A 17,340-nucleotide genomic window follows, 5' to 3' on the forward strand; every position below is an offset into this window, starting at 1 on the left:
AACTCTGCAGGGTAATAAATACAGAGGAGGACAAATTTATATTACAGGAGGATTTATGTAAACTAGAAGCTTGGGCTGATAAATGGCAAATGAGCTTTAATGGGGATAAATATAAGGTCATGCACTTGGGTAGAACGAGCAAGATGTATAATTATGTGCTTAATTGTTAAACACTGGGCAAAACTGTCACTGAAAAAGACCTGGGTGTATGGGTGGACAACAAACACACATTTAGTGGCCAGTGTCAGGCAGCTGCTGCAAAGGCAAATAAAATAATGGGATGCATTAAAAGAGGCATAGATGCTCATGAGGAGAACATAATTTTACCTCTATATAAGTCACTAGTGTGACCACACTTAGAATACTGTGCACAGTTCTGGTCTCCGGTGTATAAGAAAGACATAGCTGAACTGGAGCGGGTGCAGAGAAGAGCGACCAAGGTTGTTAGGGAACTAGGGGGTCTGAAATACTAAGACAGGTTATTACACTTGGGGTTATTTAGTTTGGAAAATCGAAGGCTCAGGGGTGATCTTATTACAATGTATAAATATATGCGGGGACAATACCAAGACCTTTCTAATGATCTTTTTACTCTTAGACCTGTGACGTGGACAAGGGGGCATCCTCTACATCTGGAGGAAAGAAGGTTTAAGCATACTCACAGACGCGGATTCTTTACTTTAAGAGCAGTGAGACTATGGAACTCTCTGTCATATGATGTTGTAATGAGTGATTCCCTAATAAAATTTAAGAAGGGACTGGATGCCTTTCTTGAAAAGTATGATATTACAGGGTATATACACTAGTTTCCAAAATATTGCGTTGATCCAGGGAGCTAGTCTGATTGTAGTATGTGGAGTCGGGAAGGAATTTTTTCCCCAATGAGAAGCTTACCGTTTGCCACATGGGGTTTTTTGCCTTCCTCTGGATCAACATGTTAGGGCAAGTTAGGATAGGATATGGGTTGAACTAGATGGACTTAAAGTCTTCCTTCAACCTTAATACCTATGCTACTATGTTACTATGTAAAAAAGAAAATATCACATGGTCATGCTCAGACACTCATATTTAAGTCACATGCTGTCCATTTCCTTGTGATCCTCCTTGAGATGGTTCTGCACTTTCAATGGAGTCCAGCTGTGTTTAATTAAACTCAGAGGTCTTAATTTGTAAAGGCACACATCTGCCTATGTAAGACCTCATAGCTCACAGTGCATGTCAGACTAAATGAGAATCATGAGGTCAAAGGACCTGGCCAAGGAGCTCAGAGACAGAATTGTGGCAAGGCACAGATCTGGCCAAGGTTACAAAAGAATTTTTCCAGTACTCAAGGTTCATAAGAACACAGTGGCCTCCATAATCCTTAAATGGAAGATGTTTGGGACCACCAGGGTTTTCTAAGAGAGGCTATACTGGAGCATCTGAAGAAGAATAACCTCATGACCCAATATCAACATGTGTGTGTACAATGGAAGAAGTTTGGAACCACCAGAAGTCTTCCAAGACCTGGTCATCCAGCCAAACTGAGCAGTCATGGGAGAAAAGCCTTGGTGAGAGAGGTAAAGAAGAACCTCAAGAGCACTGTGGCTGAGCTACACAGATGCAGTAGGGAGATGGGTAAAAGTTCCACAAAGTCAACTATCACTGCAGCCCTCCACCAGTTGGGCCTTTATGGCAGAGTGGCCCTATGGAAGCCTCTTCCCAGTGCAAGACATATGAAAGCTGGCATAGAGTTTGCTAAAATACACATAAAGGACTCCCAGACAATGAGAAATCAGATTCTCTGGTCTGATGAGATGAAAATAGAACTTTTTGGTGAGAAATCTAAGCGGTATGTGTGGAGAAAACCAGGCACTGCTCATCACCTGCCCAATACAATCTCAACAGTGAAATATGGTGGTGGCAGCATTATGCTATGGGGGTGTTTTTCAGCTGCAGGGACATGACGACTGGTTGCATTTGAAGGAAACATTAATGTGGCCAAGTACAGCGATATCCTGGATGAAAACCTCTTCCAGAGTGCTCTGGACCTCAGTCTTTGCCGAAGGTTCACCTTTAAACAAGTCAATGACCCTAAGCACACAGCTAAAATAACAAAGGAATGGCTTCTGAAAAACTCTGTGATCTTACTTGACAGCCCAACCAGGGCCCTGACCTAAACCCAAATGAGCATCTCTGGATATACCTGAAAATGGCTGACCACCAACGTTTACCATCCATCCTGACAGAACTGGAGAGGATCTGCAAGGAAGAATGGCAGAGGATCCCCAAATCCAAGTGTAAAAAACTTGTTGCATCATTCCCAAGAAGACTCATGGCTGTACTAGCTCAAAAGGATGCTTCTACTCAATACTGGGCAATGGGTCTGAATACTTACGACCATGTGATATTTCAGTTTTTCTTTTTTAATAAATTTGCAAAAATTTCTACTTTTCTGTTTTTTTTTTTCAGTCAAGATGGGGTGCAGTGTACATTAATGAGAAAAATTTAACTTTTTTGAATTTACCAAATAGCTGCAATGAAACAAAGAGTGAAAAATGTAAAGGAGTCCGAATACTTTCCTCACCCACTGTGTATATATATATATGTGTGTGTGTGTGTGTGTGTGTGTATATATATATATATATATATTGTGGTGTAGTTACCACTATGTCAGCTAGTGGGCGCTGTGTGGGTGTCCCAGGACGGGTGTACAGGCACATTCAGTGTGGTAACAGGAGCAGGGTCCTAAATGACCATTATGGGTCTCAAGGTGGGTGGCCTTGGGATGCAGGCTCCAGGGTGTATTGATCAGCAGAGGTACTGCTGATCTTTCTGTTACACTGTGTCAGGGAAGCCTGTGTGTGACTATACAACCTTTAGTGATGTCATAGCCATGTGATCCCCTTTGGGTGTGGTTACAGGGCTATGTAATTGAGGTGTTTGGCACATGTGAGAGAGTGTGAGAGTGAGTCTGTCTGAGTGTGGACAGACTTCCATGTGTCCAGGTGGGACACTACAGAGAGTGTATATGGGGAGGACTACAGCTCCCAGCATGTGCTGAGACTCTCAGTCCGAGTCTGAAGCCACGGACATTTCTGTTCCTTTGCCTGAAGTGAAGGTTACATTTCAGTGTTATGCTGTCTATGGTTTATGGAGTAATAAACCTGGTGAAATTTTAAAGGAACGTGCCTCATGTTTGTCTCCCGCTGCACCTAAGCGAGTCGAATCCCTACAATTGGTGACAGACTGCGGGCAGCGATTCCCAGAAGCACGTGTGGCAGCGCTGGCGATTCTGAGCCAGGAGAGCAGACGGTCTGACAACCGTGAGTAATACTGACCGAGGTCAGAGAAAGTGACTGTATTAAAATTTGTGGGATACCTCTGGAGGAGAAGAGGCGTCCAGGAACCTGTGTGGCCGACACAGGTAACAGACAGGAGTCTGTGTTGCACTGTCCAGGGTCAGTGAGAGACTGTGTTCCTGGAGGGGTCAGTGAGCAAGTTCCTGGAGGGTCAGTGTTGGGAGGTTCTGGGAGAGGAATCGGATCCCTGGAACACGTGCTATGACCTTGGACCTGGTGAGGCGTGTGTTGGGCAGTCTCAGGCGGAGACGGATGTCCTGAAGAGCACCCGCTGAGCCCCTGGACCTGGTGAGGCTGGTGTGTTGGGAGACCCTGGGAGGAGGGTCGGCTCCCTGAATAGCACCCGGTGTGCCCTGTGTGTTGGACGGTCTCAGGTGGAGACGGTACGTCCTGAGTGGCACACGAACAGGACATGTGAGAGACTGTGCATGTGTTTTTTTTCTTTTTTTTTCTTTTCCTCTGCAAAACCTGAAGGTGCTTGCTGTGGCTCAGTGGGGTCACGAAGGTCTCGCAGCACAAGGACCTGGTGTTTTCTTTAAGGGATCTGCCCTGGGAGCATTGGTAGCAGACGCTGTCTGTCTACACCATCCTGCTGCAGCTTTATTGCATGTGGCTAAGCGGATACAGTAGTTGTGGCTTTACACAACTATTAAGGGTGAGTACCCTGTATTATTGCTGCATAACCCATTATACCTGCACTGGTAAGGCCCTATGGGCGCACTTTTGTGGCTTTTTTATCTTTGAGGGTGACAAGCGGCTTCCAGTAACCCGGCGGGGTTACGAAGGTGACAAGCGGCTTCCGGTGGATCGGCGGGTCCACGAAGATGGCGCAGCAGGAGCTGCAGTGACACCAGCCGCTGTGTATGTGTGTGAACAGCAGCCGGAGGTGCCGGTGATCAGTGACAGCAGGAGCTGTGGTGGTGCCAGCAAAGACTTGTGTTGTATCGTTAAAAGACAAACTGTACTGTGTGAACTGTGGCCTAAGAGGTTCTGCAGGATGGACATGGGGAAATCCCAAAAGGGGGCGGTGACCCAAAAGGGGGCGGTGACCCAAAAGGGGGCGGTGACCCAAATTGGAGTGGTAACCCAAAAAGGGGTGGAAACCCAAAAGGGGGCGGTGACCCAAATTGGAGTGGTAACCCAAAAAGGGGTGGAGTCCCAAAAGGGGGCGGTGACCCAAATTGGAGTGGTAACCCAAAAAGGGTGGAGTTCCAAAAGGGGGCGGTGACCAAAATTGGGGTGGCAACCCAAAGCGGGGTGGTGGTCCAGAAAGGGGCCAAGTGTGAAGAAGTGACAGCACTGGGTGTCTCAGTAGGTATGTCTGGAGTACCGCAGTGTATGTACAGGTCTTTTTCAGAATGTGGAATATCCTTTCCGGGGAGTAATGATGGGCCACAGATGTGTACAGTGATGCTGCACCGGGAAGGAGCCTTTGGTCGGCTGGAATCAGAGAGTCAGGTGACTCTGACAGGAACTCCTCTCGTTTTCTCTCTGACCGAGAAAAACATCAGGGTTCGCTGTAAACACGGGGTCACGGTGAACTACGCAGTAGACAGAGTAGTGTTTGAGGGGACCAAAGGTGGTGAGTGCCAAGGTAGAGGAATACCACGGGACTTAGTCTATGCCTGGGAGAGGGGCCGGGACTTTCTTTTGTTTGATGACGTTTGGTCTGACGATGGAGATGCTTCGACTGTGGGGCAAGCGGACACTGAGACAGTGACGGCTCCTGACATGGACAGGTCAGAGGTAGAACTGACCAGAGGAAGAAGTACATCTGCCCAACTGACGGACCTGACGTCTCGTGATAAGACAGATGGTGGGCTGGGAGATGAGACTACTGGACTAGACACATTGGTGCTGGACGGTAACTGGAGGGTTCACTCGACTGGGGTGACTGACCCAGTGGTACCCTTTAACGATATAATTAAAGAGGTAGTGGTGCGACACGTGATGGACAAAAGAGAACAAGATCGTGAGATACAGCTGATAAAGGAGACTGTAACAGAACATGTCGAACGGGAAAGAGTCCTAAGGCAAGCAGCTGAGCACAGAGTGGATGAGCTGGAGAGTCTCTGAGCTCAGAGGTCACCTGTCCACTTGTAAAACCATGAACAAGACCCTGTTGAAAGATATGGAGGTGCTCAGAGAGGCCCAAGAGAAGCATCAACAGGAGATTCTCAGGAGAGAGGATGAGCGTCGCTACCTGGCAGAGGAGCGAGATAAAGTTCTGCAAGAACTCAGTGGAGTAGTAAAAGGTCTTCTGCAGGAGAAGGGGATGGGCGAAGACGTACAGCGGCCGTGCACGACTGATAGCAAGGCAGAACTGCCAAAGCCCATCTTGGAAAAGGGTCCTGAAGACTAAATCTCAGGAAGATGGTGAGCCAAGAGCTGCACAAGACAGTCACCCGGTCTTGGCAGATACCTTGAGAGAAGTGTCCGTGGGGAACCCAGAGCCATCTGTCCAGGATGAGAGCAAGTCCATGACCTTCAAGTGTGTGATGGAGGTACCCGAAGATGTGCGAGAAGCGTGTGCCAGCGAAGGTGTGCATGAGACCTTTAAAAAGGCAGTAAAGGCCTATAGTGTGAGCTGGGCACCAGAAACAGACCAGTTGGTGATACTGGCAGAACGGAAGACACAGAGAGAAGGGTGGCTGTCCTGAAGGAGATGCACCTACAATGTCTCCGCACGAAACAGATGCTCGTGAAGCGTAATTGGAAAGCCGCTCGAAGTCTGGAGCTTGCAAGGGAAGCACAAAGTCGGCTGGGCTTTGTGGAAGACATAATTCCGGTGCCCAGAAATCTGGTGGGGAAAGTCGTTGGCAGACTTGGAAAGGTGATGCAGGAGATGGTGAATCGATCCTGTGTGAAGAGAGTGAGGATCCCACCTGCTGGTGAAATCCAAGTCGTTATTGAAGATGACATGGTTCCTGTCATTGTGGTTGGTTCGGTGGAAAGCATTGGGAAGCTTCGCATGCTCCTGGAATATCGGGTAGCGTACCTGAAGGAGATTGAGCAGCTAAGACAGGATCGACTGCAGATGAATGAGCAGATAGAGAACGTCAGGTGGCGTCCCCCTCCAACCCAAGGTGTAAGGACCCAAAGGGATCCTCCAAGGAATGAAAGGACAGGTAGTCGAAGGCAAGAACGTCGAGAGTCCGCAAGTGGCCATTCTAATCGTAGTAACATAGGCACGAGACCCGGTGGTGGACATAGTGACAGAGGGTCAGACTCAGACCAGCCAGTTGGCCCAGCTGGACGTGGGACTCATGACAGTGTGAACTGGGAGAGCCGGCCGGTGAGAGAAAGGTCGGGTGACGGAGCGCACTGCAAACAGGTGGAGACTAAAGAGTGTCTGATCACACTGACGGACTTTGACGGGAAGGCCAAAGCCCAAGGCCGAGATACTGACCGCTGGGGGCGGGGGAGGCCTAACGTGAATATGAGGCAGTTTGACTACCGAAACAGACGGAGATGGTCCTCTCGACTTGTAGGGCAAGGTGACATGGGTGCCAGGTCTCAAGATACCTGGGTGATGTCATGTGTTCAACCCCACAAGTTTGAACAGAGGGGGGAGGTATGTGGTGTAGTTACCACTATGTCAGCTAGGGGGCGCTGTGTGGGTGTCCCAGGACGGGTGTACAGGCACATTCAGTGTGGTAACAGGAGCAGGGTCCTAAATGACCATTATGGGTCTCAAGGTGGGTGGCCTTGGGATGCAGGCTCCAGGGTGTATTGATCAGCAGAGGTACTGCTGATCTTTCTGTTACACTGTGTCAGGGAAGCCTGTGTGTGTCTATACAACCTTTAGTGATGTCATAGCCATGTGATCCCCTTTGGGTGTGGTTACAGGGCTATGTAATTGAGGTGTTTGGCACATGTGAGAGAGTGTGAGAGTGAGTCTGTCTGAGTGTGGACAGACTTCCATGTGTCCAGGTGGGACACTACAGAGAGTGTATATGGGGAGGACTACAGCTCCCAGCATGTGCTGAGACTCTCAGTCCGAGTCTGAAGCCACAGACATTTCTGTTCCTTTGCCTGAAGTGAAGGTTACATTTCAGTGTTATGCTGTCTATGGTTTATGAGTAATAAACCTGGTGAAATTTTAAAGGAACGTGCCTCATGTTTGTCTCCCGCTGCACCTAAGCGAGTCGAATCCCTACAATATATATATATATATTAGAGAGGGCAAATGAAAACTTTTTCTGTGGGGCCTCATACATTTTATGTACACTCCCTGGTCACACAAAATATTTTTAGATAGATTCCAACTGGAACAAGCCTGAAATAGTGCTAGCGAAACACCGAAAAGAACATACCGCATTTTTCGGACTATAAGATGCATTTCTTCCTATAAAAATGTGGAAGAAAATGGGGGTGCGTCTTATACTCCGGATGTACTGGCTCTTGCTGTGGTGGGTAGGTGGGGGAGCAGCATCGGCGGAGCAGCAGGTCACAGGAGGCTGGAGCCGGCAGCTGCGGCTAACTCCTGTGCCCGCTGCTAAAGACAAATGAATATTGACTGCATTCCATGCCCATGGGATGAGGGCCAAACATACCAGAATAGGGATGGGGCCCTGCATAGCAGGATAGGGATGGGGCTATGCATACTAGGATGAGATGAGGACCCTGTATACCAGAATAAGAATGGGGGCCATGCATACTAGGACGAGATGAGAGCTCTGCATACCAGGATAGGGATGGGGCCATGCATACTAGGATAGGGATGAAGGAGATAATTCCTGCCAGGATAGGGATGATGGGGCCATGCACACCAGGATAGGGATGAGGGATCCATGTATGTCAAGATAGGGGTGAGGGGGAAATGCATACCAAGATAGGGATGAGGGGACCATGTGTATCAGGATGTGGATGAGGGGACCATATATACTGTACCAGGACTGTGGATATTAAGTACAGAATTAATCACATTTTGTGATTCAATTTTTTTCCCTAATTTCCTCCTCTAAAACCTAGGTGCATCTTATGGTCCGATGCGTCTTATAGTCCGAAAAATACAGCATGTACAGCAATGTCGAAATGACTTGCTGTGCATACGTTTAATTCTTTTAACCTCTTCTGTTTTGAAAGCTTAAAAAGTGACCTTTCTATCCTTTTGTTCTCTTCAGCTTGGAAGCTACCACTATATTATATTATATATGAAATGGCAAAAAGAGGAAAGAACAGGGTTTTTAAGCTATTAAAATTCTTAATTTATATAATAAAAAAGAGGGTATAAAGATTGACAAAACAGTACATAGCTAACGAAGAAAGGTATGCACATTTGCAACAATGAAGATCATATTCTATATTCACAGGAAACATTGTCAACATTTTAATGAAGTGTCTTCTGCTTCCAAAATTATGCAGGTATGCTGGAATCAATACTGTGTACATACCCATACTCTATAAATACCTAATTGTGTTATTTGTTAGACTAGGTTCTTAGTGATTTCAAATGTGACTTTTGGTATTTGGGAAAGTGAAGAGAACCCTGGTCTAATTACACTGCTGAGTAATAAAATATTAAGGAGAATCTACATAGGCTACTGAATAGCAGCATTTCAGGAATACACGAAATATTATGAATTTACCAGAATCAGACATACTCAAAAATACAGTATAAGGTCAATCAACCCCATAGTCCTGTCAATGTTCATTGAAGCATTGTATTTGCAGATTTGCCTAATACTCCAACTTGACCCTTTTCATTTGAAACAAAACGGCCTGTTTACTTCTACATCACTCCCAGTGATCACATATCATGGGCCTTCCTTTTGGAGACGCTCATTGTATTATTTCTCTACATACTATTACTGTGTGTTTTAACCAGAAAATACTTTGTAGTACCTTATAGATTGTATGGGCAGGTGCTACATTTCTAATTTTTCAACTTCTTTTCTGATAACATCAACAAATTATAGGCTACTTTTTTGAACATCAGTCAGGACAAAAGCTGTCAAGAATTGATCTTTGAATGGTTCAGGGTAAATTCACTGGGACGGAAAGTTATAGATATTCTGTGTGAATTTGTGCACATAAGATCTTAAGCAGATAACGGGACCTGCCTTGTAGAGGCGTAAAAACCATGTTATATTGCAACCTCAATGTGGATTTAGAAGGGTAACAGGATTATAAAAAAGGAATGATTTTTTTCCCACAAAAAAAAACACTAATCTTGTCCATTAACTGTGCTTGCTACAAATCTCAGTCTTCTTTACGTTAATGGTGATTTGGTGTGATATCAGACAGAGCCAATAGACGAGACGGGCACTGTTTGGGGAAAAAATAATCTGAAGAAAGCACTAATACAATGAATGAAACTGTAACCTTGTCATACATTGTATTACAAGTGCAGCATGTATAAAAAAGGAAGACGCTTACCTAGCACAACTGTATTAAACGATACAATTTCCTTGTCCTTCCCATCATTGTAAAAGGCTAAGTGCCAAATTCCAACATCCAAGTACTGGACAAACACTGCCTCATTTTGCACCAGTGTCTGAATGCTGCGACGCTCTCTTGGGGCTTCTATCACACTCCACTTTTCCTTGCCATCCAAACGTTCCATGAAGTCATACTGCAAATGAAAATAATGTTAGAGCTTAATTGAGATGTTACTCTGGGTGAGAACAGGATATAAACTCTACTAATATAATATTGCATTAGTTTAATTCAAACAGAATGTTCAGATTTGAAGCATGTGTGGTTTCAGTAACATTAACACATCATGATACATTTGACAGTTACAATATGTAAGTAGCTTACAGATTTCATTGACTGTGCAGAGGTAAAGATGAAAGTGTCAGAAGTACAGAATATTAGAACATTTTGGTCCTGACTCCTGATTCATCATTTTCACTTTTTTTAAGTCACCTTCCTTTTTCATCTTGTGGAATTAGTTGCCATTTTTTGCACCAAACTTTTCAAAATGGTGCACAGAATTTGGAGCAAAGTCAAAAATAGCCTTTTTTTCTGTCTTGAATTGTTTTTGTAACTTGTTAGTGTAAAAAAAAAGCACTTTTCATATAAATACTGGAATTCTTAAAAATACACCAGAGGGGAGTGAAGTGGAATTGTGCCAAATTTTGTGACTCTTTAAAAAGTCACAATTGATGTACTTGGCAAAAAAAACTAAAATCGCTGAACTTCCACTATCCCATAGAATGCAAGTCCGTAAGGACAGGGTCCTCTCCCCTCTGTACTAGTCTGTAATTGTAAATTTGTTTCCTGTTAATGATATCTATAACTTTGTATGTAACCCCCCTTCTCATGTACAGCACTATGAAATTAATGACGCTATATAAATAAATAATAATAATAACTTTGTCCACAAACTGGAAAACAAAAAGTACAGACAGGCACATATAAAGTAGCCTTCAATAAGGAGAAAACAGAATAATAAATTGGATGCGAAAGGTGTTCTTATCCTTTAATTTTACTAAAGCACATTTGTATAGGAGTATATAACCTTCTGACAGTTATTAAAGGTCATTTACCGAATGAGAAAACCACTTCAGTCTTTGCTCTGTTTTATTTAAGGATTTTGAAAAATCTAGTTTGAGTGGATTAGGATGAAAAAATAACATATTCTAAGGGATTCCACTGAATTTCCATCTACTAGTTTAGCGTAAAGTAGAAGACAACTGCTATTACAGGTCACTAAATGCACCTATCACACTTGTCCAAAGCCACCAGCCTCCCAATAGCCACACCTGCATAAACTCTGCTACAGACTAAAAAGACAAGCTAGTGTTAGCCAATTACAAAAAATAACATAGAAATCCTGTGTCGGTAGCAAGTGTAAATTACATTTAGCACTATGTCGGCTGATACACTATTCTATAGCCAAATTGGTTCAGAGGCAAAAACAGTAGAATTTAACTACGGTAATTTTGTGGTGAAGAAAATGATTATGATTAGTGTTGAGCATTCCGATACTGCAAATATCGGGTATCGGCCGATATTCGCTGTATCGGAATTCCAATACCGAGTACCGATATTTTTTCTATATCGGATACCGGAATCGGAAGTTCCCATAATGCAATGAGCCCGCTCGATTTGATTCAGCCAATGGGAATCCTCAGAAGTGTGGGCACATCCTGAAAGGCATGTTAACTATTGGCATGGCTGTGATTGGCTGCTTAAATGATGTCATCATGATGCGCGATCTGTGCGCATCATGATGCGTGGTCAGTGCGGGCCTGCCGGTGGTCTGTACGGGCCTCTCGGGAGCCTATGCCGGCTGTCGGTGGTCTGTCCTGGCTGCCGGTGGTCTGTACGGGCCTCTCGGGGGCCTGTGCGGGCTGTCGGTGGTCTGTGCCGGCTGCCGGGGGCCTGTGCCGGCTGACGGTGGTATGTGCGGGCCTGCCGGTGGTCTTGTGTGTGTGTGTGTGTGTGTGTGTGTGCAGGCATCGTCCGATGGGACTAAAAGTCCCATCGGGCGATGCCTGCTACACTTACAGTGATTGACACATTAGCCAATGATGGGACAGTAGCAGTCCCATCATCCGGCTAATGTGTTGAATGTAAAAAAAAAGTATATATATTTACATACATACTACATACATACTTCATATATACTACATTCATACAAAATACATACTACATTCATACAACATACATACTACATTCATACAACATATATACTACATTCATACAACATAGATATATACTACATACTACATATATACTACATTCAAACAACATACATACATACTACATATACACTACATTCATACAACACACAAGCTACATACTACATATATACTACATTCATACAACATACATACATACTACATACTACATACATACTACATTCATACTACATACATACATACATACATACATGCTACATACTACATACATACTACATACAACATACATGCTACATTCATACAACATACATACTACATATACACTACATTCATACAACATACATACATACATACATACTACATTCATACATACTACATATATACTACATTCATACAACATACATACATACTACATACATATATACTACATTCATAAAACATACATACATACTACATACATACTGCATTCATACAACATATATATATACTACATACATACTACATATATACTACATTCATACAACATACATACATACATATATACTACATTCATGCAACATATATACTACATTCATAAAACATACATACTACATACATATATACTACATTCATACAACATACATACTGCATTCATACAACATACATACTACATTCATACAACATACATACATACTACATATATACTACATTCATACAACCTACATACATACTACATACATACATACTACATTCATACAACATACATACATACTATATTCATACAGCATACATACTACATACATATATACTACATTCATACAACATACATACTACATATATACTACATTCATACAACATACATACTACATTCATGCAACATATACATACTACATTCATAAACATACAACATTCATACAAAATACATACTACATACATATATACTACATTCATACAACATACTACATATATACTACATTCATACAACATACATACATACAACATACATGTTACATACTACATACCTACTACATATATACTACATTCATACAACATACATACATACTACATACAGCATACATGCTACATATATACTACATTCATAAAACATACATACTACATACATACTACATATATACTACATTCATACAACATACATACAACATACATGCTACATTCATACAACATACATGCATACATACATACTACATACATACTACATATATTCTACATTCATACAACATACATACTACATTCATACATACTACATACATACTACATACATACTACATTCATACAATATACATACTACATACATACTACATTCATACAATATACATACTACATACATATATACTACATTCATACAACATACATACATACTACATACAGCATACATGCTACATATATACTACATTCATAAAACATACATACTACATACATACTACATATATACTACATTCATACAACATACATACAACATACATGCTACATTCATACAACATACATACATACTACATACATACAACATATATTCTACATTCATACATACTACATACATACTACATACATACTACATACATGCTACATTCATACAATATACATACAACATATATACTACATACTACATACATACTACATATATAATACATTCATACATACTACATACATATATACTACATTCATACAACATACATACATACATACTACATTCATACAACATACATACATACTACATACTTCATTCATATATACTACATTCATACATTCATACAACATACATACATACTACATACATATATACTACATTCATGCAACATACATACTTACTACATACTACATTCATATATACTACATTCATACAACATACATACTGTACATACTACATATATACTACATTCATGCAACATACATACACACTACATACATACTACATTCATACAACATACATATATACTACATACATACTACATATATACTACATACATACAACATACATGCTACATACATACTACATTCATACTGCATACATACATACTACATACATGCTACATATATACTACATTCCTACAACATACATACTACATACAATACATTCATACATTCATACAACATACATATATACTACATACATACTACATACATACAACATGCTACAGACAAACAACATACATACATACCGTGGGAATAGATAGCTCAGCTGGGATCTTTGCTTTGGCACAAGCATGTGGCTATGAAGTCACTTCAGCAGACTAGCAAGTTCCACATGGATATGGACACGGCATATTTATTATGCACACTTGTTATTCAATGTTACACAAATGCAAACATGAAATAAAACATCTAAGGCCGTCTGGCCACTAACTAACAATAGCAGGCTAACTACAAAATAAACCTATATAACAGCAAAGAAGTCCATGTAATCTTACTGTGTCAGCTCCCAGCTCAGCAGATGAGATAGACTGAGAGATCCCAGCTCCTCCAGATTATATCAGCTGGACCAGTCAGGAAACCAAAACCTGGATTGAATTAACTTCCAGTCCTTTCCATGCTGATCACTAAGGAAACCAGGACTGGATTACAGTGAAATAAACTGGTTTCATCATCAGTACAGGGAGAAATGAAATGGGGAGAAATATACCTGTTTTCTAGTACCTCTCCTCTTGGCACCTCCAACCCCCCCCTCCTCTGTTCGAGCCCGTGGGGTCGGACATGACGAGTCACCAAGCAGTGCATTCTAGACAACGCATCTGCATTTCTGTGCGCTGTGCCCGCCCTGTGCTCAACGGAAAATTTAAACCCTTGTAATGCTAAGAACCAGCGTGTCACCCGCGCATTCCCTTCTTTTGCCTGGGTCATACACGTTAGGGGCGAATGGTCCGTCACTAGCCTAAACTGGCGACCTAGTAAATAATAGCGCAAGGTGCACAGGGCCCATTTCACAGCCAGGGCTTCCCGCTCAACTACACTGTAGTTCTTTTCTGCTCTCGTAATCTTTCTGCTTAGATAGGCCACTGGGTGTTCCTCGCCATTTACTTCTTGAGACAAAACCGCGCCGAGGCCCACCCCAGAGGCGTCTGTTTGGACAATAAACTCCCGTTTAAAGTCTGGTGCAACCAACACTGGTTGGTCACAGAGGACTGTTTTCAATCGCTGAAAGGACTCCTCTGCTTCTGCGTTCCACTTTATTGTGACAGATTTCGACCCCTTAGTAAGATCTGTGAGAGGAGCTGCGATGGTCGCAAAATGTTTGATGAACCGCCTATAATAACCAACGATCCCTAAAAAAGCTCCAACCTGTTTTTTGGTTACCGGTCGTTGCCAATTTTGAATAGCGTCCACTTTATTGGCTTGAGGCTTCACGACGCCTCTCCCTATGCTATATCCCAGATAGCGAGCCTCTTCCAATCCCAATGTACATTTCTTGGGATTGGCAGTCAACCCAGCTGTTTTTAGGGAGTCTAAGACGGCTTGTACTTTTGACAAATGCGTGTCCCAGTCATCGCTAAAGATGATGATGTCGTCCAAGTATGCGGACGCATACTGGCCATGGGGTTTTAGGACAATATCCACTAGAGGTTGGAAGGTGGCTGTGGCACCATGCAACCCAAATGGCATATCTCGGTACTGGAATAATCCCTGGGGCGTAACAAAGGCAGTTTTCTCTTTGGCTGATTCCGTGAGGGGAATCTGCCAATAACCTTTTGTTAAGTCAATAGTGGATATGTACCTGGCCGAACCCAGTCTCTCTATAGGTTCATCGACTCTTGGCATCGGGTAGGCATCGAATTTCGATACTTCATTTACTTTCCGAAAATCGTTACAAAATCGTATAGTCCCATCGGGTTTGGTCACCAGTACAATAGGGCTAGCCCAATCACTCCGGGACTCCTCAATGACCCCGAGCTCTAACATCTTCTTCACTTCCTGGGCAATGGCTTGTCTCCGAGCCTCCGGAATTCGATATGGTTTTAGCTGTACCGGCGCCTGTGGATCAGTAATAATGTCATGTTTAATTAGCTGAGTCCGGCCAGGAAGTTCCGAGAAAACATCTGCGTTCCTCTGTATGAACTCCCTGGTCTCTCATTTTTGGCTTTCGGATAGCGTGTCTGCAATACCCACTTCTGGCGGAGCTACCTGGGGGTCCATTACCTTAGAAGGTGGTGCCCCTCGAGGCCCATCCTCAAGGGCAGCTCCTGCCACCAGACTCTCTTTGTCCCGCCAGGCCTTAAGCAAGTTTATGTGGTATATTTGTTTGGGCTTTCTCTTGTCTGGTTGGTGTATCTTATAATTTACTTCACCTATTCGTTCCAGCACTTCGTATGGTCCCTGCCATTTCGCAAGAAATTTATTTTCTATGGTAGGTACCAATAACAACACCCTGTCTCCGGGTTGAAAGACTTGTGTTTTAGCCGCTCGGTTGTATACCGTGCTTTGGGCATGTTGTGTACGCTCTAAACACTCTTTAACTATTGGCAAAACTGCTGCAATTCGGTCCTGCATAAGTGTTATGTGTTCAATTACACTGCGATAAGGAGTCACCTCTTGTTCCCAAGTCTCCTTGGCAATATCTAACAGGCCTCTAGGACACCGCCCATAAACCAACTCAAAAGGTGAAAAGCCTGTGGAGGATTGGGATACCTCACGTATAGCGAACAGGAGGTATGGTAGTAGGGCATCCCAATCTCTCCCATCCTTATCCACCACCCTTTTCAACATTCCCTTTAGGGTTTTGTTAAAGCGCTCCACCAAACCGTCAGTCTGAGGGTGATATACTGAGGTACGCAAATGGGAGATTTTTAGTAGTTTTACATAAATCCTTAAGTATACGAGACATAAAGGGGGTCCCTTGATCCGTAAGTATCTCTTTCGGAATGCCGGTGCGGGAAAACATATTAACCAGCTCCTTTGAAATTGATTTCGCATTGGCATTCCGCAAGGGCACTGCTTCGGGATAACGCGTGGCATAATCCAATACTACCAAAATGTACTGATGACCCCTGGCAGATTTAACTAACGGACCGACTATATCCATTGCTATCCTCTCGAAGGGCACCTCTATTATTGGTAAGGGCACTAAGGGGCTTCTAAAATGTGACATAGGTGCGGTCAATTGACACGTAGGACATGACCGACAGTACTGGGTCACGTCTCCCACTAGACCCGGCCAAAAGAAACGTTGCAGAATACGGTGTTTTGTCTTTTCTACCGCCAGGTGTTCTCCTAAGGAATGTTTATGTGCCAACTCCAAAACTACCTGGCGAAAGGACTTAGGTACCACTAGTTGTTCTACCACCACTCCTCGCACCTTGTCTATGTGATACAGCATATCCTGCTGCACCGCCATGTGTGGGAACTCGTTTTGAGCCCCTGGGTAGAATGGTCTTCCCTCGGAGACCTTTACGTTTTCCCACACCCTTGCTAGAGTA

The 17,340-nt window shown here is 43.1% G+C and overlaps 1 protein-coding gene across 3 annotated transcripts in view; it reads right to left on the reverse strand.

The window, feature by feature from the left end:
- Positions 1-17,340, reverse strand: part of TENM2 (teneurin transmembrane protein 2) — a 6,300,157-nt gene that overhangs the window by 1,443,126 nt on the left and 4,839,691 nt on the right. For all 3 annotated transcript variants that reach the window (XM_073589482.1, XM_073589484.1, XM_073589485.1), the window contains one exon: positions 9,723-9,918. In XM_073589482.1, the coding sequence (XP_073445583.1) occupies positions 9,723-9,918 (196 nt within the window). The remainder of the gene's footprint in view (positions 1-9,722; positions 9,919-17,340) is intronic.

The sequence above is a fragment of the Dendrobates tinctorius genome, unplaced genomic scaffold (assembly GCF_039654945.1).
Source record: "Dendrobates tinctorius isolate UK_male_01 unplaced genomic scaffold, ASM3965494v1 ptg000108l, whole genome shotgun sequence".
NCBI lineage: Eukaryota > Metazoa > Chordata > Amphibia > Anura > Dendrobatidae > Dendrobates > Dendrobates tinctorius.